Source organism: Aspergillus fischeri, genomic scaffold (genome assembly GCF_000149645.3).
Source record: "Aspergillus fischeri NRRL 181 1099437636262 genomic scaffold, whole genome shotgun sequence".
Lineage (NCBI taxonomy): Eukaryota > Fungi > Ascomycota > Eurotiomycetes > Eurotiales > Aspergillaceae > Aspergillus > Aspergillus fischeri.
Window position 1 is genome coordinate 1,623,668 of NW_001509764.1, and position 26,112 is coordinate 1,649,779.

The 26,112-nt window shown below is 47.3% G+C and overlaps 7 protein-coding genes and 1 non-coding gene across 8 annotated transcripts, besides 4 other annotated features; 4 read left to right on the forward strand and 4 right to left on the reverse strand.

The window, feature by feature from the left end:
• Positions 1-697: 697 nt before the first annotated feature.
• Positions 698-1,383, reverse strand: NFIA_099290 (uncharacterized protein; the record flags this gene model as incomplete). Its single annotated transcript, XM_001262191.1, has 2 exons — positions 698-1,138; positions 1,204-1,383. The coding sequence occupies 2 exons, from the start codon at positions 1,381-1,383 to the stop codon at positions 698-700; spliced, it is 621 nt and encodes a 206-aa protein (XP_001262192.1).
• A 658-nt stretch (positions 1,384-2,041) lies between these two features.
• Positions 2,042-3,315, forward strand: NFIA_099300 (NADP-dependent oxidoreductase; the record flags this gene model as incomplete). The annotated part of the gene is made up of 5 exons (XM_001262192.1): positions 2,042-2,189; positions 2,237-2,386; positions 2,441-2,611; positions 2,661-2,792; positions 2,846-3,315. 5 exons carry the CDS (start codon positions 2,042-2,044, stop codon positions 3,313-3,315), a joined length of 1,071 nt encoding a protein of 356 aa, XP_001262193.1.
• Positions 3,316-6,422: 3,107 nt separating this feature from the next.
• On the forward strand, positions 6,423-7,373 carry NFIA_099310 (bZIP transcription factor; the record flags this gene model as incomplete). The annotated part of the gene is made up of 3 exons (XM_001262193.1): positions 6,423-6,431; positions 6,513-6,857; positions 6,939-7,373. The coding sequence occupies 3 exons, from the start codon at positions 6,423-6,425 to the stop codon at positions 7,371-7,373; spliced, it is 789 nt and encodes a 262-aa protein (XP_001262194.1).
• A 550-nt stretch (positions 7,374-7,923) lies between these two features.
• On the forward strand, positions 7,924-8,980 carry NFIA_099320 (putative ubiE/COQ5 methyltransferase; the record flags this gene model as incomplete). The annotated part of the gene is made up of 5 exons (XM_001262194.1): positions 7,924-8,121; positions 8,185-8,289; positions 8,342-8,684; positions 8,738-8,881; positions 8,937-8,980. The coding sequence occupies 5 exons, from the start codon at positions 7,924-7,926 to the stop codon at positions 8,978-8,980; spliced, it is 834 nt and encodes a 277-aa protein (XP_001262195.1).
• A 164-nt stretch (positions 8,981-9,144) lies between these two features.
• NFIA_099330 (arsenic resistance protein) lies at positions 9,145-10,476 on the reverse strand (the record flags this gene model as incomplete). The annotated part of the gene is made up of 4 exons (XM_001262195.1): positions 9,145-9,795; positions 9,865-9,951; positions 10,011-10,153; positions 10,209-10,476. The coding sequence occupies 4 exons, from the start codon at positions 10,474-10,476 to the stop codon at positions 9,145-9,147; spliced, it is 1,149 nt and encodes a 382-aa protein (XP_001262196.1).
• Positions 10,477-11,166: 690 nt separating this feature from the next.
• On the forward strand, positions 11,167-11,601 carry NFIA_099340 (arsenate reductase ArsC; the record flags this gene model as incomplete). Its single annotated transcript, XM_001262196.1, has 1 exon — positions 11,167-11,601. One exon carries the CDS (start codon positions 11,167-11,169, stop codon positions 11,599-11,601), a length of 435 nt encoding a protein of 144 aa, XP_001262197.1.
• Positions 11,602-11,828: 227 nt separating this feature from the next.
• NFIA_099350 (putative ABC transporter) lies at positions 11,829-16,466 on the reverse strand (the record flags this gene model as incomplete). Its single annotated transcript, XM_001262197.1, has 15 exons — positions 11,829-12,537; positions 12,594-12,674; positions 12,729-13,162; positions 13,211-13,395; positions 13,448-13,512; positions 13,560-13,610; positions 13,674-13,745; positions 13,796-13,994; positions 14,041-14,280; positions 14,331-14,493; positions 14,541-15,217; positions 15,272-15,505; positions 15,552-15,831; positions 15,883-16,109; positions 16,160-16,466. 15 exons carry the CDS (start codon positions 16,464-16,466, stop codon positions 11,829-11,831), a joined length of 3,924 nt encoding a protein of 1,307 aa, XP_001262198.1.
• Positions 16,467-17,930: 1,464 nt separating this feature from the next.
• On the reverse strand, positions 17,931-18,001 carry NFIA_099360. Its single transcript has one exon. It is a non-coding gene; the product is annotated as a tRNA-His (tRNA).
• Positions 18,002-22,044: 4,043 nt separating this feature from the next.
• Positions 22,045-22,137: a microsatellite.
• Positions 22,050-22,132: a microsatellite.
• Positions 22,125-22,193: a microsatellite.
• Positions 22,126-22,198: a microsatellite.
• The last annotated feature ends 3,914 nt before the right edge of the window (positions 22,199-26,112 follow it).

Genomic DNA, 26,112 nt, shown 5'->3' on the forward strand with positions numbered 1-26,112 from the left:
TGTATGTAGCCACCATGTAAACGCGAATATGTCGTAGATATACCTAGAATAATTCTTTCAAGCAAAATTGGTTTACTATTGTCATTACCTATTACTCAACATTTTTTTCGCCAAGTTCCCCTCCCCCCGTATTGTGCTATACTGAAGAGTGAATTCAGCTTGGGGCCACCCGACGCCTACCCCGAAGCTTGGAGATTGCGCCCAACTCCCGCGCAAAGACCTTCAGGACATTAACAATTGTTTTCCTAGACGCCAACCGCAGCTCCGAGGATCGGAGGGAGGTAGTTGTCGTAGTCCGCTATCCAGTCGTCCCCTTCCTGTAGTTTCGCTTCACCGGTCAAGTAAATGGCGCAGCCGAGAGCTGGTCCCATGCGGCCGCGTTCTGCTGCAAGTATGGAGGCCATTTGGATGAGGAAGTTTATGAGATGAAAGGTATCATCTTTCTTTTGCTCCGTCTTTGTTTGTATTCCGTATTCACCGTAATTAAAGGCGTCGAAATTGATGGCCATGGCTAGATCCAAGAACCCACTGCACCCCGGCACCACAGGGTTCTTGTCCCAGGCTTCCTGTCGACGGTTCCGGGTGGATGCCTCCAAAGGTATTTATATTTTATTGATTGCCACGCGAATTGGGTAATCTTGTTCGAACTGTTTTTTCTCCTTTCTCTGAAGCCTCATTTGATTTAGTCTCGATGTCCTTATGGATCCTGACCTCCTCCGCGGGCGAAGGCAAGAACTAAGTTTTCTTGGTACAGGTCAAATTGCTCGCTATCGTCACCGTCCCTCTCTCTAGCCCCGTCACAGGGCACCGCAAGGACAAGATGAAGCTGGTCGACATTAATGCGAAGCGTGATATGTGGAAGACAACCCAGGCCGTACTTTCGGGTGGCCTTAATAGCGACTTTGCCAGCCACCACAGCATCAGCAGAATTGTCATCCTCTGGGGATGAGACGATTGTGGTAGGATGCAAAAGGTATTCTTTGTCGTCAAAGTCCACCCGATCCTTAGGATGCTCTCCAATATATTCATATCCCTTCTCGGTGCGCTGCAGAAACGTCTGTTCCCGCATCCACAGCCTCACGCTTTCTTTGTCCATGTCACGAGTCCACTCCTTAAAATTAGTCTCCTCTAGGTATTTCTTTTCTTCAGTAGTCAGGAAATCAGCTATATCTGACACTGAGGATTCCAGTTGGCATCGCTAACCCAGTTCACCAGGCTCCACTGCGTGCGTATGGCGCTGTCCTTGCCGATATTATTCAGCTCTAGCGTGTATACAACCTTCAATTTGCCAGTAGTTTTGTCGTTCTCGGCTGCGGCTTTCAGCAATACCTCCTCGTTGTCCCACTCCCTCGATTCCTCTTCCTCTGAAAAAAGAAATCCCATCAAGTCACACGAGGCAAAGCATTCCCCTGAATGTCTTCTGAGGTCATACGGCGCTAGGAAAGTTGCACAAAATGAGTTTGCAATCAGCGAAGCCACTATTATAAATGTCATTCACACTGACACTGAAGTGATGTGGAAGAGAATAAGCCAAGGTCATATGCGGCCTGCAGAACCCGTCCCCACCACAGGTTCAAAGCTACCTACCCGTTGTTCCGGGCTCGGACCGTCTAGAGCTCAGGCTATCTGTGGGTACCGTGGTGGGACAACGGTCAATGAATGGAAGCTTTGACTTTTACCGAGGTGCCTTAGTGATCGGTTGGAAATGGGGGAGTTTCAGGTGGGGATCCGGACGGATAATTTAATCACGCCGTCACCGACAGCGTTGCAGAAATCCCAATTCCCAAGTTCCCCAAATCCGTAGTGGTGGTCCGGTGGATCCCTGCATGTCTAACGGTGGTTCAGGGTTACATATGCTTCCATTGAACCATTACATTTCTAAGTCATTCTAGAAAAGGAAGCTAGTCCGATTGAGCTACGGTGTTGCATCATCTTCCGTGCTTTTCTTCAATAGACTTAATTTCAGCGGAAAAATTATATATCTCCTCAACTCCGGGTCCTCAAGTCCAGAACTCTCCATCTCAAAGGCAACCAAACGAAAATGTTGTCGGTCAACATCCCTGCCTACTCAAAACCATCCGGCTACCAGCTTTCTGAACTCCCGAAGCCGGAAATTCAGGACCCGAAAGATGTTCTTGTCAAGGTTCACGCTGCCAGTATAAATCCAATCGACGTGAAAAAGGCCGATGGTATCTTATAGTTCGTGCAGAAAGACGCGTATGTACACCCCACCCAGATGGCCTGAAGGTGACTCACTCTGAATGGTTCAGGTTCCCATATAAGATTGGCTATGATTGCGCCGGTACAGTCGCTGAGGTTGGAGCAGACGTGACGCGGTTCCAAGTCGGAGACGCAGTCTACGTTAGATTACCGGAGACGGATCGAGGTTTGTGATAATCGAGAAGAGATGCTCGTATTTGAGCTGACAAAATCAAATTAGGCTCGTGGAGTGAGTATGCCAAATGTGCAGAGGAATACATCGCTCTCAAGCCACCGTCGTTGTCGTTTGAGAGCGCAGCGTCGATTCCATTAGCAGGAATGACGGCTCTTCAGGCGCTGAGAAAATATGATGGCGATCTTTCTGGGAAGACTGTATTTGTACCGGCTGGATGTATGCTTTGCGTGATTATTACATTCCGTTCTCTACTAACACATGGCAGTGAGCGGGACCGGTCTATACGCCTGCCAACTTGCAAAACACGTCTTTAATGCCGGGAAGGTGATTACGACCGTCTCGACATCGAAAGTCGCCAAGGTGGACGAACTCTTAGGAAAGGGAGCCGTCGATCAGAGTAAGAAGTCCATCCCATGACTCACCATGCAATGACTGCTGACCCGATGCAAGTAATTGACTACAAGAAGGTCGACCCAAAGACTGCGATTGAGCACGGTACTGTTGATTACTTGTTTGACACAGCAGGTGTCGCCATGGAATACCTTTGTTTGATGCGACCAAAGACCTGTTGGGTCGTGTCTATTGCAACATCCCCTTCAGGAAACCAGCTACAGGACTTTCTTGAAGGCCGCAACTCTGTCCCAATCTATGTCAAACTCGTCCTGAATCTACTGGATAACATCCGCAAGATGCGTGCTCGACGCTACGGTGTTAGCTATACATACATGTTCCTGCATGAGAACGGCAAGGACTTGGACGCGATGCGAGAATATGTTGAAGGGGGTAAATTGAAAACAGTCGTGGGTACTACAGTGGATATGTCCGATATTCAGGCCATGCGAGCCGCCTGTCATGTTGTGTACAGCAACCAGGGAGGCCTTGGAAAGGCTGTGATTAAAGTTGCTCAGTCTGGGAATTGACCATGAACACGTATACCTATGAAGCTTCAAATGCAAGGGGCAGCTTTGACTCCGAGAATAGCTCCGGGGAGCTTTCATACACATACCTAGATAAGGATCTCCAGGCAGACACAGGGACAGAAGGATTCACAGACATACAGGGAGAAACTAGCAGTGCAAACCCACGAACCGGTCAGGCCTTTTTTCACGCCCAAATGTACGCACAAGGTGCCTATTTTCAAATAGAGGGATTGACGATTAGGGCGAAGGAGTACTTCCAGGAGTCCTTCATGAAATTTCCAGACCGAGAATCATTCACCTCCGCGGTGCTTGTGTACGGCTCGACGGAAGGCCACGACCGAGGGCTCAGGGACCTTGTCGTCCAGATGACGACGGATAACCTTCTGCTTCTGAGGGCTAACGACAATCCCATATTGGACGGCACCTTTTTGGAAGTGGTTCTCAACTTCATGTTGGAAATTTGTCTTTCCGCCTTGGACAGATGTGCCAAGCATCAGAGGGAATATAGAGGATGGGGCTACTAAGATTAGCACTCATTGGAGATTGTTTTCTGGGGCAAGAGTGCAATCCAGAATGTCTCAGACCGTCTGATGTGGGCAAGGGACGAAGCAATATCTATGCCCCACACCAACACCAGTCAGAAACAGAGGCTGGTTGATGTAAGCCTTGGGATTAGGCAGACTTCCAGACATCTGAAAATTTACATCTCTTTCTTCTTCTCTCCCACTTCTCTGATAGAAACAGGTTGATCTTTCATCAATTCCGCTCTGACTGACTGAGCACCGTTGTGATGTCATGTTAGACTGCTCACGTGACTCAACAGTTGATTATGAAAGTCATTGTTAGTTCTATCTTCTTCCTCCTTTTCCCCATGTCTGTTATTCCCGTTGAACCGCTGCCGAGATAGTTGAGAGATGAAGAGCATCTTCACTTCGAATGAGCGCCATCATAGCAGTTGCCCCTCCTGCGAGAGGTATGGGATGTCGCCGAACCGATGATGCTGGTTACTAGTAGCCGTGTGGAGTGTTAATCTACTACTAAGTCCGTCTAAGCTGCTCAGTTCTACTCTAAGTAGATACTAGGTTCAGTAACCTATCCATATTCATATTCTCTTATCAGGGTACGAGTATACTGATATACTATGATCCGGAGTGCAGAAGAGGCGTGGTCAGACCCCGTATAAACCTTAGGTATTGACAGACAGTTTTCGTTGACCAGTCGAGCCTCTCCACAGGGAGATTCTGCCGATTCGCGGTCGGGACCTTTCCTCCCTTAGAGCGCTCAAATTGTACACGAACATTGCCAATATACCCATCTTGACTTTTCCTGGACGGTTCTCCACGAAGCCTCCTACAGGGAAACGCCGGAATCCCTAGGGCATGTCCTTGATGTCATCAATAGTACAACTGACAGGAAAGCTAAGGCCACGATCCCCCATAAGCAAAGCTATGCCGGCGAGAGTGGCGGTGACACAGTCAGTTTTGTGGTAGGGTCTTGCGCTGCCCTCGAAGAGCGACCTGCAGTGTCCTAGAAAGACGTAATGTCTTGCACGAGTCATCGGACAGGTTGTATTGGCCTTTTCGGCTGCGTAGTAGCAGCAGTTGGAGGCAGATCGGGTGCACTGGGTCCACCAGGCGTTAAAGGGCGCGCCACAGTCTTTTGTTGGATTAAGGTCGACCGCAGTGGCAGGGCAAGCAAGTAAGGCAAGAGCAGAGAGAGCAAGCGAGATTTTCATGATGAAGCAGATTTTGTCTGGTAACGAGGGACGTTTACACAGGGAGGAGGTGTTCTTTATAAAGTATTCTCGCATAAATGCGGAGAATTCTGTTATGGATGGCTAGAACGGACAACATGCAACACCTGCTTATGCCGAATCTGGCAAGCATACGCGTTCCCTGTAGGTAGCTTACATCAGTATGCATTTGCACCTTGTCTGACCAGTGGTTGCTGTGAACCCCTCGTATTAGTAGTCTGGGTTTGTTTGTCCATATGATCCAAAGAATAAAGGAATAAGAAGGGCATAAATATATTTCCTTTTCAATGAAAAATCGGTAGTATGCACCCACCATGTCAGACACCATGTCCACCGCCTGGCTTGGGAGCCCGCAGCGGCTGTCTGCCGGGGATCGACCACCAACTCCGGGCCGCATTTTAGGGGTGTTATACCCGTGAGTCGGGCGCAATTAGGACGACCATAATCCACAAAGCAACGGCCATCCGTCACCCCCCAGATTCTCGGTTTCATGATCGCCATCACCTCCAGCCCAACGGCACTATGAAGACTTTCCATCCACTGTTCTATTTGCTCACCCTGGTCCTGGCCAATAGGCCCATCCGAAGCACCGCAACTACACCTGGATACTGGAGATTGTCATGGAGCGAGGCGAAGGAATTAATCTGGTCGACGGTCCGTTGGCAGTTATTCTGAGCAATTTAGATGTAGTTTGACCCTTTAGGAGCTCATGGTCTCCCACACACTGGTACAGCCCTTTTGCCAAATTGAACTTATCAAGAAGAGAGGTGCGGAGGGATGAGGGCTTGTCGCCGTACCTATAGGCGAGGAGGGTGACTCTCAAGTCTGACAGACCAACTTTGCATTTCTAAGTTCGTCCTTTTACTACCTTGTATCCTCTATTTCCCGATGCGCATTTATTCGCTTACTAAATTTCTAAGAAGACTTCATTTCTTAATATCGATCGCTTCAGAAACTAGGAGGCTAGGGTGCGGCATGGGAAATGGTGTACAAGAAGGGTGTTGAAAAATATAATTATGGATATGAGACCCTAGACTGATAGGAATCCTGTCCGGACACCTTTTTAGCCTAGTGATATTATATTTCAATAAAGGGTTAGTAAACAATAACTGGTGTGTCACCACATTGCTTCTATTGGATAGTACCAGTAAATAATACGGAGTGGTTTAAAGTGGATCTTTTTAAGCAAGCACCCCGCCTCTTGGTCTGGGACCGGAGATCATCGTCATCAGATAAGAACACATCAAATATTCCGCACAACCACCGTTGCAAGCATCAACCGGAGCTTGTCAGCCATCTATTTCTATCGAAATCTCCAAACAGATCCTCCATTACCAGATCTGCATTATCTACCATGCCCCGTGTAAAACGAAAGACCAAGGCAAGAAGCCAAGAACACTCTTAGCCCGTTCCCTACTGTTACAACATCTGACCGTCACCCTAGGATGAGGACCTTAAGCGGGTCCGTGAAAACCAGCGCAAATGTCGGCAACGAAGGCGTGACTACGTCGCCGAACTTGAAAGCAAAATCACAGCTTATGCGGAGGCTGCGGCTGAGGCTGATAGAAGGCGACAGGCTGTGGAAGAGAACCTCTGTAGAGAGAACGAGGCACTGCGGACCTTGTTGGCCTCCAGTGGCTTTGGTCACAATGTCCTGGACCTTAATACCGCGCAGAAGCATCAAGAAGCTATCTTAGACGATATACAAATGAGTCCCAGCTTCGCGGCAAATACTGTGCCGACCACCCTTGAACTGCACGCTGATTCGATGGCCCTCCAGTTGCCGAACGTATGACTATCCGACTATCCACCGCGTGCACGAGGTGTGCGGTGCTCTCGCAGAAGCCAAGACTGACCAAACATATGACAGGTTACTCCTAGCTTTGGATCTCCCACTACGATACGTGAAGTTGCGGATACTGGACTTGTGGCGCCTTCGAGCGTAGATTTTACGCCTCAATCCACAGATCTTAGCACTTGCCTGGACTTTCCGGTTCCGGGTTTCCATGAACTAATGGTACCGGAGAGAGAATCGCAAACCCGTCTGCTTGAGCTCCTGCCTCCAACTAACCAAAGTACAACCGGTCTTGATATCCCCATAGGATTGGTTGATCCTATTCTACAAGACACGACATTGTGCGCTGTTGCCATTCAGATTGTCCGTCACTGTAATAAGAAGGATCTAAGCATGATGGAGCTGGATGCTAAGCTCCGTCACGGGTATAGGAATGCTAGGTCGCCTCTGGAAGGTTGTAGGGTCAGTAACTGGGTTTTACTGTCTGTCCTTGCCGAAATTATACAATAGGCCATTTTCTTCTTTTACCCATCTGTTCAAAATTGCCACGACACGATGACCACTGTTGAGTGATTCGCCTTGATTATTGATGTCAATAGACTTGCCTGTCGTTCATATTTTCCTACAAGTATCATCGACGGAAGATAGCCAATCATGCTAAACCAACTGAAGGATCTGTGGAAATAATAGGAGTAGATATGAAGCCGGTGACATATCAGTCATCGTTGCTGGTAACGCTTTAGGAGGGGTAAGGAATAGTGGCGACATACCAGTTATACGGCTGCCCAATCATCTCCTAACTTCGCCGTGCCTCACACATACTTATGCTTGAGCCCGTGTTACTTGAGCTTCCAATGTACAGGATCTCTGACTTTTAATAGCTGTATACTTTGGTCTAAGGGTATAAATACGGTCCCACTTCCTCTTATCAGTTCTCTCTCGTAGTTTCGAATCGATCCAGGTCAAAGGTCGCCTTGTCTCTTTGTTTTGCTTCACCTATTAACCGTCCAGGAATATTGAAGTCGCCAGATAACAATCGCCAGCACCCAAGTCTGTTGCAATGGCTGAGGACACCTATCAACACGTGCGGTCCCGCTATGGTGACATCGCTAAGAGCACAGGCACCACGGTCCATGACAAGGAAGACGACATCGCATTAGCGTTTGGGTACAGCGCGAAGGACCTACGTGCTCTTCCAGATAAAGCAAACCTAGGATTAAGTTGCGGCAATCCAGTGGCACATGCCAATATCAAGGAGGTACCTTGTACATGATATGCGGTTGTAGACTCACACATTCTAACTCTTGGACAATCGAACTAGGGAGAGACGATTGTCGACCTCGGAAGTGGAGGCGGCATCGATGTTCTGCTCGCGGCTCGCAAGGTGGGACCAGAAGGAACTGCCATTGGGATTGACATGACGAAGGTTAGCTAGCGATTCTGTCCCTTGAGGAGCTGTCGGCTAATACCTCAACCAGGACATGATTAATCTCGCGAAGAAAAACGCTGAAGCGGCTGGTCTGTCCAATACTCGGTTTATTGAGGCGTCCATCACCTCGATCCCGCTTCCGGATGCCAGTGTCGACTGCATTATCAGCAACTGCGTTATCAATCTTGTCCCATCAAAGGATAAACCGACAGTATTCCAAGAAATTGCTCGCTTGCTGAAGCCGGGTGGAAGAGTTGCTATCAGTGACATCCTCGCCAGGAAGGAGCTCCCAGCGAAGATCGTCAACGATATAGCTCTCCATGTAGGGTGCATTGCAGGCGCTAGCCAGGTTGTGGAGTATGAAGAATATCTCAAAAGCGCTGGATTCAAAGGTACATTCTTAGATTCCACTCATATTGCCGTTCCGTTACTGACACGACTTCAGATATTCTGATGGTGGATACTAAAGCAGACCTCAATCTCTATAAACAGTCCTCCTATCTAGGTCAAAGTAGTTGCTGTGGCCCAGCAGATTCCCGCAAAGAGTGGCCAGCTAAATATGCTGAGATGGACTTCAACGAATGGGTTGGTAAGTTTCCCTTCAATTTAGGACTGCTTACATTAGATGTTAATCATCTGTACAGCCTCATTTCAGATTTATACTGTCAAAGACAGCAGCGTCGTGTAGGACGGGCCTTAAACTGCCGGGGTCTGCAATTGAGCACGACGGATTTGATATCGAACGATTCAAGCTGATTATCTAATTTTTTTTCTCTCTTCCATCGTCCTGATTTTCAGTTATTATGAAGTGTTCCTCTAGCTAGGAGAAAGCAATATCTATCATCAACAGATCTAATCTTTCCAACCCAATCGGTTTGCCACAGCTTTCACAGCATAGACAAGCCCCAACAACACTGGCACCTCAACTAATGGTCCCACTGTGGATGCAAGAGCCTGGTTGCTGTCCGCTCCAAATGTCGCAACGGCGACAGCGATAGCCAGCTCAAAGTTGTTGCTAGCTGCAGTAAAACTCTGCGTCGCCGCCAACTTATACCCAAAACCCATCTTATATGTAATGAAAAGGGTCGCGAAGAATATGACAGCGAAGTAAACAATAAGAGGGGCTGCAACCCGGACAACAGAGACAATCTGATGCACCACTTGACGGCCTTGAGAAGCGAACAGTACCAGGATGGTAAACAAGAGCCCGATCAATGACCAGGGGCTGGCCCATTTCAGAAAGACCTCATCATACCACCTTGGGCTTGCAACCCATCGGAGGGTGAAGCGCGTGAGGATTGCAGCACCTAAGGGGATCCCGAGGAACACAGCCACACTTTTCGCGGCAACATCATATTCAAATCCGACGGAGTCGCCGCTGATGATTTGAATAAAAAAGACCCCCATCGGGGCGAATAAAACCATTTGGAGGATCGAGTTGACAGCAACAAGGATGGCACAGTATTCACTGTCCCCTCCAGCTAATCCGGTCCAGATTAAGACCTAGTCAAAAAATAAGCGAATAAGCATAGGGATGGGTAGAACTCTGGTGGACCGCTTGGAAATGCTTACCATAGCAATACAACGAGCCAGTCCGACAATAATGAGCCCCTGCCGCAGCTCTGGCTCATCAGGCAGAAACGCCCAAGCCAATGCCAGCTGACAAGGATTCAAGGTCAGCCGATGCCTATGAGCGACGCATCCAAGTATCGACCTACCATGAAGAACGGAGCTATAATCCAATTGACAAATATGCTAAAGGCAATCTGTATCCATATCTGACGTGTACGGAAAACATAATGCAGGCTCTCATATCGAACTTTGCACAGAATAGGGTACATCATAACGAGAAGGCCGATAGCTGCCGAGGATGATTAGTACATGGGAGGGAACTACTTGTCACCAGGAATACTCACCAATTGGGACGGAGACGCCTACAAATTTCCCTTTTTGCAACGCGGGCCCGGTGTTCGGTACAAAGTTACCAAGAATGATTCCAATTGCCATGGCGAGGAAAATCCACAAAGCAAGGAACCTGTCGAGCATCCCGAGATTTTTGAACGCAGATTGCTTGCATTGGGGCCCATCTGGTAAACTCGGTTCTCCCTGCTTTTCCACGTCGGCCGCTTGCCCTGGGGATGGGCTGGCAATGTCAGGTATCCTTTCCGGATGTGATTGAGACATGGTAATCTGCCGTCATCTGATGTCTTGTGGAATTGAATTCGAGGTGCTATTATTGAATTAGCGGGACACGCAGTCCAAGATATATGGCTGAACACTGTGGTCATTTGTTTTTGATATTCCTGTGGCGGAAAGTTCTCGGTTGAAGGTCACTGGTAAATGCTGATTGGACGTTTCTCAGCGGAAGAATACCTGTATACAGGGGGTCCACTGTATGGTCACCACAGTGTAATATTACCTTGGCTTATCAATCTATCGGACGTTCATCAAGTTGTCACTAGCAAGTGTTGATTGGACAGACTTTGCCCAGCTAAACAATACGCACTAGGTAGTCAGTTCTAGTGGCACATAACAAGCCTGTAAGTGTCTAGTATCGCTTCAGAACAACCCAGAAGCATCGACTTGAAACGTCATCAAAATGGCCAAGCAATGCTAAGTGCAAGTGCGACCCAGATCCTTTTAGCTTACATATCACCGTAGGTCTCAGCCATCTTATTCCTAAGGTAACCTTGTGAGCCCACCGCTGTGTTCCTACTCTCTCCATCCTTCTTCCCTTACCTACCACGGTACTATCCAATATTTAAATACCGCTCCAAAGGGTCGCCTCGCTTCTGGAAATACTACCAATTAGTGCCCTAGACGGCCTAAGGACATTTCAACCTCCTGACGAGTTGTCCATCGAGAACCACAACAATGACCACCAAGCAGTCACGAGGAATCATGTCCGGCAAGCCTAGTGTCTTGTTCGTTTGCATCCATAATGCTGGCCGCTCACAGATGGCCTCTGGATATCTTACCCACCTTGCAGGCGATGCTATCGAAGTTCGCTCTGCTGGCTCAGCCCCTGCAGACTCCATCAACTCCTTCGTTGTCGAAGCCATGCGTGAAGAAGGCATTGACATCACCGACCAAAAACCAAAAATCCTAACCACAGATGCTGTCCAGGCCAGCGACGTTGTTATCACCATGGGCTGCGGCGATGCCTGCCCCTTCTTCCCAGGCAAGCGCTACCTTGATTGGAAACTCGATGATCCCGCCGGGCAAACCCTTGATGCTATACGCCCTATCCGTGACGAAATCCGTCGTCGAGTCGAGAATCTTATCAAAGAGATGTTACAACCTCGCTGAATTTCGTACTTCGTCATCAGCAGATGTACGCTGTCATGCAGGACTACTCCAAAACGTTGCTACCCGCTAGTCAACTAGATGTACCTAATTTCAGCCTTGTTGAATAAGCTCCAACCTACTGTGAATAGAAGATGAATTACAAGCCATAAGCATCCAACTGATCTGACAGAGGGTATCACTATACGTAGCATTGAGTATGGTTCATCTTAAAAACTCATCTGGAACCTTTAGGAAGCACCAGTGAACCGCTGGCCCATCTGCCTGAAACGCTGGAAAGTCGACGGTCCTAAATCGTCAATCACTTCCTCTAATCGACCATCTGCCATCATTGTCACGGCATCCCTTCCAGCTTTCATGTGCTTCTCCAAAGTGCCGAGTCTATGAGCCACAATGATGACAGTGTGGCCCTTTTCAGTGAACTCATCGTCAATGATACGATGAACCGTGGACCCCGTAACTTCGTCGAGAGAGGATGTAACTTCGTCCAAGAGAACTACAGGCTTCACTCCGGAACGTTGTAACGAGTTGGTTTTGACAAGTGCTCGACAGAGCGCGAGCAGTTGGCACTGTCCTATGGAGAGCTTCGGAAATATTGACAGCTTCTGGTCAAGGATTGCATGTTCACCAGAGCCTGAGATTTCGAGGACGGTAGTTGGATCTCCCCCAGAGTGCATTTGGCCCTCCAAGAAATGTGACCACAGTCCTGCTCTGTTAAGTGCATCAACGAGGGCGTCGTCCGGCATTAACTCATCTGGCTCTAGGTTGAAGCGCAAGGTCTCGTTCGGCAACAACAACGGGTCTTGAGACACCGAGACGAAGCACCGTCGCCGTAGTAAGTCCAACCTTACTTGCCTGATATCCATGCCATCGAGCTCGATCTGGCCGGACTGTACTTCGAGAAGCCGTAGGAGCGAGAGGAGTAGCGTGCTTTTACCGCTGGCATGAACGGTGAGCCTTCAGATATATAATTTGTACTCCATGCAGTGACTCACCTGCCTGTACGCCCGCACACAATGAGTTTCTGACCTGCTGTAACATTCAGGCTCAGATTCTGTAGAGCAACCGACCCGGGCCTTCATTGTACGCCTGTCAGCTACTGGAAGAGCAGTTTTAGGCAGAATACATACTCGTAGAATGCAGTGACGTTTTTGATGTTGATATGTCCTCTGGAAGGCCAGTTTTCCGGGGGTTCAAAGTTGCAGGTTCCTCCACCCTCAACCGCAGTCCTTTCGTCAAGCTTCTTCAATCGAGCAATGGCACCAAGGGAAGTCTCTAGTGTAGTCCAATTCTCCACAAGTTTCAGTAAGGTCGAGTTTGCTACGAGCATGACGTTGAGCGCGATTCCGACTTGTCCACCACTGACGTGCCCCCGAAATGCTACAGCGAACGCAACAACACTCGTTGCAACAGCCGCACCCAAAAGATCTAGGACCAGGTTGAGCCATCTCTGGAGACACAAACGGAGAAATTCTGGACGCTGAGAGTTGTCGATGCTTTGGATATTGTCCCGTATTGCAGCCCTAGACCAACCAAATGACCGTATGGTTTCGAGGCCCTCGATCTGGAAATTAAGATCAGCTGGGTGACATTGATTGAGTGGAGTACCTACGCATTCCAAAAAGCTCAAGAACACCCCTGCGCGAGACTCCAGCTCCAAGAATCGGAGTTGTCGTGACGTCCGCAGGTAAACCTTTTGAATGACATAGACCAAGAGCATGCAGGCCGGTAAAGATACTGCGAGCCATTTTTCGGCCATGTAAAGAAGTATGATCTGCATGAGCAGCTTGAAGATCTCTGGCAGCTCGTTATCCCAATGATTATTCAAATAGGGAAAGCTGATACCTACGAGTTAGAACAGTTTGAAGCGCTGATGGTAACTGCTTATCAATATGCTGGATGTCTTGACTGAATCTAGAAATCATTAATATGGATACGACCATGCGAACATGCACTCTTACCTGTTTAGGATTGAGCCGTTGTCGGTTTTAGAGAAATATAACAGAGGCGCGCTATGGATTGTTAGCCGTCTCTTGGATCAGCCTGTCTGGGTGTTCAATATAGGGCATAGAAACCTCGTTACGATGTGCAATAGACGGTGATGTAACCGCAACCCAGCCTGCGGAGCAAGTCGGGAAAGAATGGACCTATTGGGCTTTCAATGATAATGTGCAACTGGCATCTCTTGGAAACTCACCACATCTGAGCGCTGGTCGATATCCAAGACAAGGTTGATAGAAAGAGAAATCCGCCGACATAGAACGGGGTGTTTCTGCCACCTAACTCTGTCCACAACCGAAGCCAGTACTGCGGAATAGTGACGAAAAAAGCATATGATACAGTGCTGGTGATAAGGAAGAAAATGTTCGTAAAATCAATGGAACTGAAATAGTAGCCTAAGCTCATATTAGTCGCATCCATATATATGAGAGGGGAAATCACCATATAGAGCGGGATCTCCAGTCTGTCGGGCCAGGTCTGTTTCAGTTTCATCTTTTGCTCGCCATTTGGCGCTGAGTTCATCAAAGTTTGCCGACAAGACGGCGTTGTCCTTGGTGTGGTGGCTGGAAGAGAACTTCGCTATAGTTGCAGCTTTGGTCTTGATATCCTGCGAATTCCCTTGATCTATGATTCGATGGTCTCCCAGAACTACGATGTGATTCGCAGCATGAAAGTACTGAGCTATCACGGAGTAAGTCAGTAAACTCGTGACTGAGCAAGGACAGCCGTACACGAATTAGAAACGAGGACTACTGTGGTCCTCAATCTCCGGGTTAGACCTGTGGCCCCAAATAGATTATCGAAGATAATTTTCTCCGTTTCGCCATCCAGTTCACTAAAGGTGTCATCCAGCAGAAGTATGTCGTATCTCGCAAACAAAGCACGCGCGAGTGCCTGCAATTATTAGCTCAGTCCATACGTAACTCTTCTGAGACACATACAACCCGCTGCCTCTGTCCTCCAGACAAATTGAGCCCTCCGCTACCAATCCGCGTTAGATCTCCCTGGGGGAAGGATTTGAAGTCATGTGTAAGACAACACATAGCTGTTACCTCATGATACCATTTTTCATTATCTGGGTCGTTAGCGCTGTAAATTTCAGTAGCACCGTGAATAACCTCTTTGATGGTACCATTAGGAAGCCACGGCTTCTGAGCACAATATGCTATCTGTCGTGTTGACAGGCTAATTAACCCTTGCACAGGGAGTACTTCTCCAAGAATAGCACGCAACAGAGTCGATTTGCCGCTGCCAGTAGGGCCCGATATTATGGCAAGAGATCCTGCAGCTACTTCGGTGTTGATATCCTCCAAGACAAGGGGTTTATAGCCAATCCTCAGTTGTCGTATTTGAATAGCAGTAGAACCTTTCAGTAATGTCCCGCGATGAGCTTGTAAAGATTCGCGGAGCAAAAACGATTGGATTCTTTCAAATCCGGAAAATGCTGTCACTGCGCGCGGCACAATAGTCATGAGCATATTTGCAGGATGAGTTACCATGCTTAAGATTGCCACGGTAGTGAATGCAGTTTCTGTATCCAGGTTGTCACCACGAGCAACTGATATCGCAGCATAGATAACCAGCGTGATAGCTGGGGAGAATATTCCAAGGGCATTGGCTATATTCACGTCAGCTAATATTAACTGTCAACATCATTTAAACTCTGGCATACCAGAAGCATTATAGAATACCATCATCCACCCAAGTTTCGACGCTGCCCCGAGCTCAGCCTCCCGAAGCTCTTGAATGCGACGGGTGAAATTGTGTTGGAGTCCGAGCATTTTGACGACTTTCATTGTGCTCAGCATGGAGCTTGTAGCTGCTATGCGGCTCTGGGTTGCGTCGCTCCAGGCCTTTTGGCGAGGCTGTAAATGCTTTGCAACAAATCGACTAGTGTATGAACATACTACACAACTTAGGATCAAATCAAAACGCTATGGAAATACACTTACAATATATCAGAAAGAGCGGAAGAGGCCAGATCCAGCCAACTTGGCCAACTAGAAGTCTAGTACCAATCAGCACCTCGATGACTTGTGCCCATGTTTCGTGGATCATTTCTGCAATCCCATCGAGAGTCTCTACATCAGTACTCATGAGTGTTGTTGCTTCACCGTTGTCATAAGCATTGCTAGGTGATTTCATAATCTTGTCATGAATAAGCCCTATGAGGGCACTCCTAGTCATAAGCTTCAGCCTGTTTAGACGGTGTTGATACATAGCGGTTGACAGCTAAGGTTGAACGTCAGCACCAAGCTAGAGAGCAGAGGAATTGGAGCTTACGGCAAGGCAAACGTAGATGAATACAGCGGCCAAAACAAGCCAGAACCCATGATTGCTTTCCGCACCGGCATGGTATGCCGCGACATATCTGATACACTCTTTGATCAAGATAGGCTGAGAATAGCGAAAGACGATCAATAATAATCGGGGGAACCCAGCACCGAGAAACGGTCTCCACAAGCATTCCATCAAAGCGATAGGCAGACTCTTCTTGGTTTCAGGTTTGGCTAGTGTTGTGAGAAGTAAGATGACAGGCGCTTTGATATTCCTGACTAACCTCGCTGAGACCACGCTTGCAGTATTGCCTTTCTTGTGAACTCTGGTTTCATGTCTTGACTGAGGGTTGGCAAATCCCGGTTGACGAGGATACTCTTGTACCCTCGAAGAAGAATTGGATTGATCCATATGAAAAGGAGCCTACTCAAAACGCCGTAAAGTTCTTCAGGAGGCTGGTGCTTGTTGAGATCACCGAATGCTGGGCCTCCATTGGTGCAACATTCAAGTACCAGAAGCGCCAAGTGCATGCAGCAACGGAGAAGTACTGGACGCGAGGTATCCGCATGTCTAGCAATCTTTGAAGGCATGGCTACGTGGATGGCATCGCACAGTATAGACGCGAGAAGATATAGTGTAGGGAGATCTGAGGATATATGGGACCGCTGTTGCTCCTGCAGCAGAAGAACGCTCAGGCCCAAGGCAGCAGGTATAGAAGCAAACAGTGAGGCCGAAAACAAGGTCTTGTGCTGCAAATCCAAGCTTGAGAGCTTTATGTAATATGAGGCCAATATGGCCGATAGCAATACCCCAAGAGCCTAAGGTCATCATTGTTACAAGATGTAGAACTCGAATCTTGGAGAGCAGGAATACTGACGGCCTTGAAGAGTCCTTTCCAGGTTGAAGTGCGGCTGATGCTCGAGTTACGAAGTTCCCAGAGTCTGAGAGGGAGAATCAACAGAAATATGGCGGCAGAGACTGTAGATACAGCAAATAACACATGTGTTGGCTCTGGAGCCATTACGGCTGCGTCAGTGATTGCTGTCGAGACGGGCAGCAGCGACTTGAAGCTCCTCTTAATAATTTGTGAGGTTGTCTCGAAGGATGAAATGGCTGACATTCAAAGGTACGAAACAAGCGGTCAAAAACGAGTCACGGAGGAAAAGATACTGCCTATAATCTGTTCAACGTGGGCCTCACGGGTCCCTGTTGGAATACGGAACACTTGTGGAAGGACCAACTGACGTCCAAGATTTTCTGGCCTAGTGTTTAGAAATCCTGGCAGTTTTCTTTTGAGACCTGTAAGGTGGGCTACCGGGATGCGACATGAAATACAGGGGTTTTGTCTTTGATTGGTCGCCTTTGGCTAGGATTAGTGGGTGATAAGGTAAGGGATTCATCCTTATGATGCCCACAGTGAGGCCGACTGTGAGGCCTTATAGTAAGCGGAATTTCTGGCGCTAGGATACTTCCTCGTATGACCAGCTATGCAGAGGTCGGTTTTTTTGCATCTGGAAGCGTGATTAAGGGATATTTTTGCTGCAACTGTAGCGTCTCAGAGGTCGTGTGCCCAGCTGGTGACGACTCGCCGGTCGAGCCTTCACAGGAGATTGGCTAACGATGACGCAAGTAAAAACAATGGTGAGCACATGTATCTAATATGCATGACTCGAAGTAGACGTTGGAAACTATGCCTATTGGAAGCCCCTGACGCGGAGTAAAGAGGTCAAGCATCCGGATTGCTTATCAAATACCAAAGATTCGCGTTCTGCGGAGGTCCAAGGGCAGAGGTGAGTTTGAAAAATGACCTTGAGGTTTGGGCGTCTGGTAGCAGTTAAATAAGACCTCGGGCAAGTTGAACTTGCTGCCAGCCCGACAATTTATATGCTGGCTTGATCATTCATTGTTTAGTGAGGTGAAGTATGGGATATTCCTCTACTTTGGGTTCCATGAAGCAAAAAAAGATCTAGATTCTTTCTTCAAACACCCCTTTGATTCCGAGATTTGATTATGTTTGTGGTGAGCAAACGCGAAAAAAAAAAGATTGGAATTTGTGGCGCTGCCCGGAATCGAACCGGGGCTGGCACGGCCACAACGTGACGTCCTACCACTAGACCACAGCACCTGATTATTGGTTTGTCTTTGTCGAGGAGCTACAAAAGCTAATCAGAATCAATACAGTCAATCACAATCAAATCTGACCAGTACCTTCCAGGTATTCTTGTCCTGTGGAAAACTGGTGCCTCATTGAGGAGGTAATCACGGTAGTGGTTCCCTATGTTAGATCAAATCCCAATGAACTCCAATACGCAGTGGTAATGTTGGCTGAAACGCACTACATCGCTATCCACCGTATATATATATACATAGTTATACACTGAGGAATCAATGACACTGTGATTTACTGCGTTGTACAGCACATCCCCAGATAGAGTGAAAGGAGTTAACCATCTAATTAGTAATATTACTTCAACCTGTACATAGACAAGTGGCACCGACCATCTATTTTCTACTAGTTTTATTCCTTGTATTGGATTACCAGAACATGGCCGCTACGAGAACACAAGCAATGACATTCAGCACTGGCCAGCTATCAGAATACGACAACGCGCCAATTTCGAAGGGTAGTGTCTGAGTTGAAGCCTGGACTACAGGTTAGCACGCTTTATTGATTCTCCTCAGCGAAGAACACGATACCAGAATCGATTTTCCTGGAGAATACAGCGACGGGGCAGGCTGACTCGGACACCGTGCGGTTAAACTCGCAGTAGCCTCCGCTTTAGTGGAGAACACTCCAGTTTTATTACCTAGTAGCGGACGTGTCCAAGCGACGGCGGAGGCCACTTCGACAGGATTGCTCTCAAGACCGCAGGCGGTGCCAGCCTTGGACATCGAATCACCGTAGTATTGCCAAATCTCGTATTTTAGAGCACTAGTCAGACAATTGTTCAGATCAGATTTGAGTGTGTCAGAAGCGTAGTGGCCATCGCTGCGGCTGGCGACAATGACACCACCTAGGGATACCTGTTGATGAGCGCTGTAGCAGGTACCCGGGCGTATAATCACGAACCACAATTGACGTGCAGTCATATTCCGGAATGCCTGCTCTTAGAGCCGGTGCAAAGGGACAGTTTCGGGGTATGGGATTGTCCTGGCACCGATCACAACGGATAGAGTCGTCCCAATGACTACAGGATGCATTATTTACTATAGTTTCGCTAGGGGAAGTTAATAAGAGTATGCCACAAATGACGAGGCTTTGATTACGAGTCGGCCGGTAGACACTGCGATGTGCCTTGTATATAAATAAGAACCTCCGTAAATGCACCATGGCTCTCCAGCTTGGCACAGACCACGATGCTGCTGGAGACGGCCTGAGTTTCGGCAAACCTTTGAAATCGTCCTAATGCAGAACCACCAGTCATGCCTCACATCGCCAATCAGTCTATATTTTCACCCACTTAAAGGGAAATGATGAATTAGTCGTGGATACCTTGTGTTGGACTAGTACATTGCCATAGTGGGCGCGGAGGACGATGATGGATCGACAAAGATCGGCCTGCCCCACTAATTATCTTATCTCATCGTTTATCTTATCTGATCCGAGCCCTGGTTTGCCTTCCTAATAAGGTAGTGCTTTCATCCCCAAGCCACTCTTACGGTAGTGGCTTTGGCACGCAAATGAATAGTGATCCTGACAGCATTTGCTTTGACGAGAGGTCAGTCATCCCGCTCCGTAATTGCAATCAACGCATCAGGGTTTACGCGTTGTTTATACCGATTTCAGAACCGTGCCGTTCACCGCCGGTAGATAATGTGTCCGGGCATGTCGAAGCAGGGAAGCAGGGTCAAACTTCCAGAACGAGTGCACATCGAATGAAGACGGAGGCATAAAAACAAAGCGAGACATGCTGTGCTTGTGCTGAAAATGTCCATGTGCCAAATAGCGGATTTACCTACCAGGTGCCTTGCATCCACGTAGTTACGATGAGTTCACCACAGTCCCGACAACCACTTCCGAAGAAGTTACTACCGACTCAATGACCACAAATTGTTGCAAAGGAGTAGCTCGCGTCTGCGCCGGTATTGCGGTTGGTTCGGTTGCCGGGGTAGCATTGGGGCCATCTTGCTGTTTGGATACAGGAGGCTGCTACAGACGTACCGCTTGATGCGTCAAAGCGTTGGCCCGTAATGCTAATTAGGATCGGAATAATACTTTTCCTAGAGGTGATGATGCCCAGGATGCTACCGTTTGTAAGCTTAAATGGTTGTCGTCGCTTGAACAGAAGACCATTATCCAGGTCACCAGCCTTCGAGTGACTGGCTAAACCAATATTAATACAATTGAGAATTTATATCCTAGCCCTTATAATAACTTTGAGAGTGCCTTGAGCCCTCCAGTGTTGTACACAGTGTCGTCTCGTCCTCACAGCGCCTTTTTTCGGACCGAAGAACCAAATCAATGAGTTGTAATAGCTTGATCAAGATTCGCAACGGTAGTCAGTGCAATCGATTCTAAGGCAAAACGCGTATGTTAGCTGTGCTCATTCTAGTATGGAAGCCCATAAAGCCAAGACTCACCGGACACATAGTTGTAGTGGAGCTGTTGTGCTTCGTAATGCGAATCGGTATTGTCCACTCTATGAGAGGATGTTGGCAAAATAGGTTCATCGGCTGTGCCTGAAAAGAAAAAAATACTATGTTAGAGGCAAAGATGGATGTCTCTATGTAATGTAGGTCTTGGTGAGACATACGACCTCTCCATCTTCTAAAGCGCTGCAGTAGAGCTTTGCCTCCTATCAGAAAAGGAGGAATAGCGAGGATGCCCGTCACCACACCCACGGCGACTGTGGCGGTCATCGATTTATCTGTCATGATGGAGGTTAAGGAGATGGGGATGAGTCTGATATTTTTCGTCGATAGCAGATGGGTGTGAAAATTTTTTCCTGCGAGATGTTGGTGCATTATATATGTCGATGCGCTGTAGAGATACTCGAGGAGGCAGCATACTCTTCTTCCATCACAGCATCTTTTTCCACAGCAGATACCAATCGTTCCACACCCAAACGTGCTGCAGGCTGCATACTTACTACACCATTTTTCGCTTAAGGGATTTGGCAGTTGCAATCGAGCTAGTTACACTCCACTCTGGACAGAAACACGCTAGAATATAGTGGCGCTCAACGGAGCATAAGCCACGGAGATATTGCTGATACATCCATGACGGTTGCACGGAACGAGGAGTACTGAATCTGCTTCGAAGAAGCTGGGATTGTGCAATGACCTCCTGCGAGGCTGGTTCCAAGCAAGGACTCTGTGTCAACATAACCAAATCAGGAACAGCCCATTGCGTTGCTCCTTTTTTCGCTCCCTTTTAGGCTAGTGTTGTGGAAACACCCATCGACTTGACAGTCTTAGTTTCTTGCGAAGTATATCAGTGATTTCTTTCCGAATTAATGCCCAGCTCCAAGTACGAGTCTTTTGCTCGTTTCTATGGGATTTATTCTTAACTTTCCCCTGTTTCGTCTAACTTCAGGTTCTCTGGAATGATAACCCCTGCTGGATAGCATCAATATCTACTGAATTTTTATGACTGCTGAGCTCGCATTTATCGGATGAACTAGTGAAGGCTGAGTAGAATCTGCTCGTGACTACTGCGATAGTCCTGAGTCGTACGTTCCTATTTGGTGCTAGCGCGCGCATTAAGGGCAGCAGTTTTCCTCAAGCTTAATGCAGAGAGCTACTTTCAGTCATTCAGTAATGGAACTCTTAATGAGTCTTAACCACCATGTCACTATCTCGACCTCAGATAGACTTTTTGGAGTCTGGACCCCTTCTCCAGGCTGCAGCCAGTTTGACAAGTCATGATTGGCTGATGCTTAGCAGTTCATTTCGGCCCGGCTAGGCTGGAACGACGGCGCCCCAAACGTTGGGGATGAACGCAGCAGATGACTTCAGGATATCCGCGTAATCTACTCCGTACCTAGATACCATTCTGTAAATGGAGCCTACCAAGCCCTCGGAATGATGCGCGCGGGTGGCTTAATCAATGCAGATCGCCATAAATGAATGAGACCTAGTGGGCCTTGGTGGGACTTGATAGGAATGGTCGCTAATGGAAACATGGAAAATGATCAAATGAAGAAATGAAGAGTTGGGAAAGTGGGAAAATGGTGAAGTGGTGAAGTGGTGAAGTGGTGAAATGGTGAAATGGTGAAATGGTGAAATGGTGAAATGGTGAAATGGTGGAATGGAGAAATGGACAAATGGACAAATGAACAAATGGACAAATCAACAAATGGACAAATGAACAAATGGGCAAAGGTCAAAAAAAATATGCTTTACATCAGGTTAGGTGCGTACCTTAGCATGGTGTGTTAAGCCTGATGGAGGTTGAATGAAGTTCAAACAAAAAGTTGTCCGTCAGCTGAAGGCTGTCTGCTCTACTACTTCAGCATGTCTACTTCTGGGCATTTCTATGATCTACACTACTTAGTTTCAGTTTTATCGCTGTACTCCTTCGGGTGTTGGTCTCGAGTGATATGGGGATCATTATTGTCTTGAACATGGTCCTGTTCCGTGTCCCGTGGCTTCCTTGATTCTATCTACCGAGTGGAAATGAAATCGTCGAAGATTTAACTCGGGTAAAGAATAGACTTTGAGCTTTTGGCTTCTGACACTAGAACAAAAATACCGTCGTTTTGCTTAGCAGGCTGCTACGTCGCGCCCAGCAACTTCCTACGCCTTCATTCAATGCGTCGGTGAGGCAGATACTTTGATCCCTTTGATCAGAAATTATCCTAGGCTCTTATCGCTGTTCTTGTGCTTTTGCTTTAGACTCAGGGTTCTCGTTCCATAGCTGCAAATCATATTAAGTGGAGGGGATTTAATACATGAGCTTAACTGCCTTGCTAAAGCTGATAGTGAAACTCAGAGTCTAGATCAATGTTAATTGATGGCATGGTCCTCGTGTTAACAAAAGTACTAACCAAAAAAAAAAAAAAATAAAAAGGGGGAGGTGGGGGTAGGGAAAGCCTCTGCTATGCGCCATCCTCAGCCCCTGGCAAGAATATCATGAATAATAGTACTACAGAGATGATGCCCTCAAGGGTTTAACAGAAACTACCAGGCCTTCACCGCTTGTTTCCCATCATCGGGAGTTCATACTCCAGGTTTCTGCTGGGATATCCAAGCATGCCCTTGAGCTACCAACATTTGGCTTAGCCTCCCATTGGTCGACGACACCTTCAGCATGCCTCTTAGATTGAAAAAAATTTGAAAAAATCTACTATCCAAGGCACGAGATCTACTGGTCGTCATCTATCAACTTCCACTATCTCCTTAGTTATTACGAGCATCTTTCCCCCCACCCCCCCATACTGTGCCATCGTTGAGACGTATTCAAACCCGTCAACAGTGTTGAAGCCTTTGCATGGACTAGGCGTGGTCATTGGTCAGTCGTTGATGATCCTTAAAGTAACCGAAATTGAAGGACCCTTGCAGTTAGGATCCAATTCCTCCGAACCAACCACAATGCGCATCAAATTTTTAATTCCTTTGGTGAAGGATTTTATTCATCACTTGTAAGAGCCGCAATCTCCCTTTGCGCTTAATGCAGAGGGCTATTTTCAGTCATTCAGTAATGGAACTCTTAATTCCACCTTAAGACCCCAAAGCAGGTTTTGATCCTTGTTCTTCAACCTACCCAGAAGTAGCTCCATCAGTGGGCAGTAGTCTCTTACTATCTGGAACTCGAATCAGAGTCTTCATAAGATCAAGTTCATTACGTACAATATAGCAATTTCGTACAAGTTAGCAGGGTTTGCTTCAGTCTACAAGAAAGTGCTTTGGATCTCATTGCTAACCATATTGCGACTAAGCACAAATTTTTAATCAGGTCATACCCGTCAAATTTAAGAGTGTTCTTCAAAACGATTCAGCAACAATATGTTTGACTAGGTAGTAGTTAAAGAATCCCTTCTTCTGCAAGTCTAAACTTCATTACAGAACATGAATTCATTCTTCAATGTCAACAGGAGAATCTGGCTGTACTTCGCCAGAGGGTGAGCTGACCATAGTCGTCATTATATACCCCGTACTCAATATTAAAAGTTGTGGGGTTAGGCTGGCCCACTCACTAGAACCCAAAACCTTAGTAAGGGTGAGATCACCTCTAAGGTCTGTAACCTGCTGACCACTTAAGTTGCATGGCCGGAAGGCCGGTTGATATCAGGGTGAGTATTAATTAGTCTACAGGGTCAGGCATTATTCCCATCTGGCAATGCATGTTTAATGTAGGTATAATATTTGCAGAGGACGTTAATGGTTGAGGCTTGGGGGGTGGGGGGAAACGGCTGTATATGGAAGAAATAGTGCTATCTGAGCCTTCAATACTGCACACGTAGTTTATTTAATTTTCCATGATCTGACACAAGATGGGCTTGACAATTAACATCATTCTATACAGCTCACACTGTTTCTTCTGTTGAACATTTCTACCCATGATGAGCCAGATAGTGGCCACTTGTCATATACTCTATCTTTTGTCACTATTCCAGGCTTGTATTCCGTCCGAACCAAGTTAGGTGCGTTTACGTCTTGGTATAATCGTTCTCACTCGCCCCATAAAAGGACGAAAAAAAGGAATAGGAACCAGCCAGCACAAAAAGACTAAGTATATCTCGTTTCCTGTTCTGCAGCAAGGTCCCTTCCAGGTAGGTTGCTTGATCCCTGGCGCCCACCCCATGTCCATCAGGAGCCTATTAGAATGACGTTCTGACTGTTCAAATGCTTCGCCATACTACAAAATTGAAGTGATCGCTCGACCGGAGCGCCTGCGGACTGAGGGTTGAACCAGCGCCTGACAGCATCTTGGTTCAGGAACAATATGGCCTTGGGCGGAACAACAATATCTGGATTTGATGTCTGACAATCCTGTTTGGTATGACCATGGGCGTATGTTGATTAACAATGCCAGTTCGCACTTGGTTTGCGCGGGGCTATCCAAGATCGCTTTCTTTATATCGCTGTGGGTAGAGCATGCTGCGTTTAAACAAGGAATTTGCCAATGAACAACCAAGGAAGATCAGGTCGTATGCAGTATGCTTTCTAAACAAACTTGTTACAACAATTGGGTTGGTCTGGTTATTGTGCCCTTAGGTTAACCTTGCTTGCCGCTGCCTTGGGAAGGGTTCCCCGCATTATCCGGGATATTATGTGGCGAGGAGTACTTCTCTTAAACTCGACTTAAATTGTTCTTTTTTTCATGGGGTACACAAAGATAATGTCAAGTGGGTACCTGCAGTACAAATAAACTTTGATAGAGAGTTGGAAGAACCGTAGTATATCCATATAAGCTTGCCAGGGGACTTACAAGCCTTCGGAATTGTCAAATCCGCGGAGAAAGTGATGGACTACCATCACCTCTGTGTGTGTATATCGTACAGCATCTCTAAGAAATTATGTTAGTACGAACGCAGAAGCCAGAGAGTCATAATGACGCTTCTGTCTCTCTCGCATTGGGGAGGAACTGATATCGCCTGGAAAGGCTTAAAAGCTATAAACATATATGAATACCCCGAGAGACTCGGAAGAGTATTCATCTCAATGAAATTGTTCGTTAGACCTTGACAACTGCAGAATTCCGCCCGGAACCTTTATCAAGATGTCCCTCGAAGCTGACAATCGCAAAAAGTGTCGATCGCATCCTCGACCGAGACCCTAATGTCACAATGTTTCTCCGACCCATCGCCGCACCTGCGGCATTAGGACTCGCAGGCTTCGCAGATTCGACTTGGATTACTGCCCCTTATATCGCCAGATGGTAAGGCAGCGAAAACTCTCCAACCATACTATTTCCTTTGTGGCATTCTGGGGAGGGCTTGGCCAATTCATCGCTCGATTCTTCGGTTTTGCGGCCAGAAATGCGCTGGCGATAGTCATCCATGTGGTGTGGGGAAGCTTCTGGATGAGTGCCGGTCTCCTTTATCTCCTCGTTGTACGTCATATGACTATCTCCTGTTTGAATAAGAGATCAATTAACGGCATTGCAGGCCACCAAAACTTTGCCTCCTCACCCTATTGATGAACACTATCCGGAACTCGCTTCCTGGATGATCGTCGTAGCATTCTTTACTTGGTCGGGAGTAAGCATGCCCTTTTCTAACTCCCCTCCAGTGTATTTTCAAACAAATGATTAACATTCTCAAGGCTGTCGCATCTGCTGCAAGGGACCTC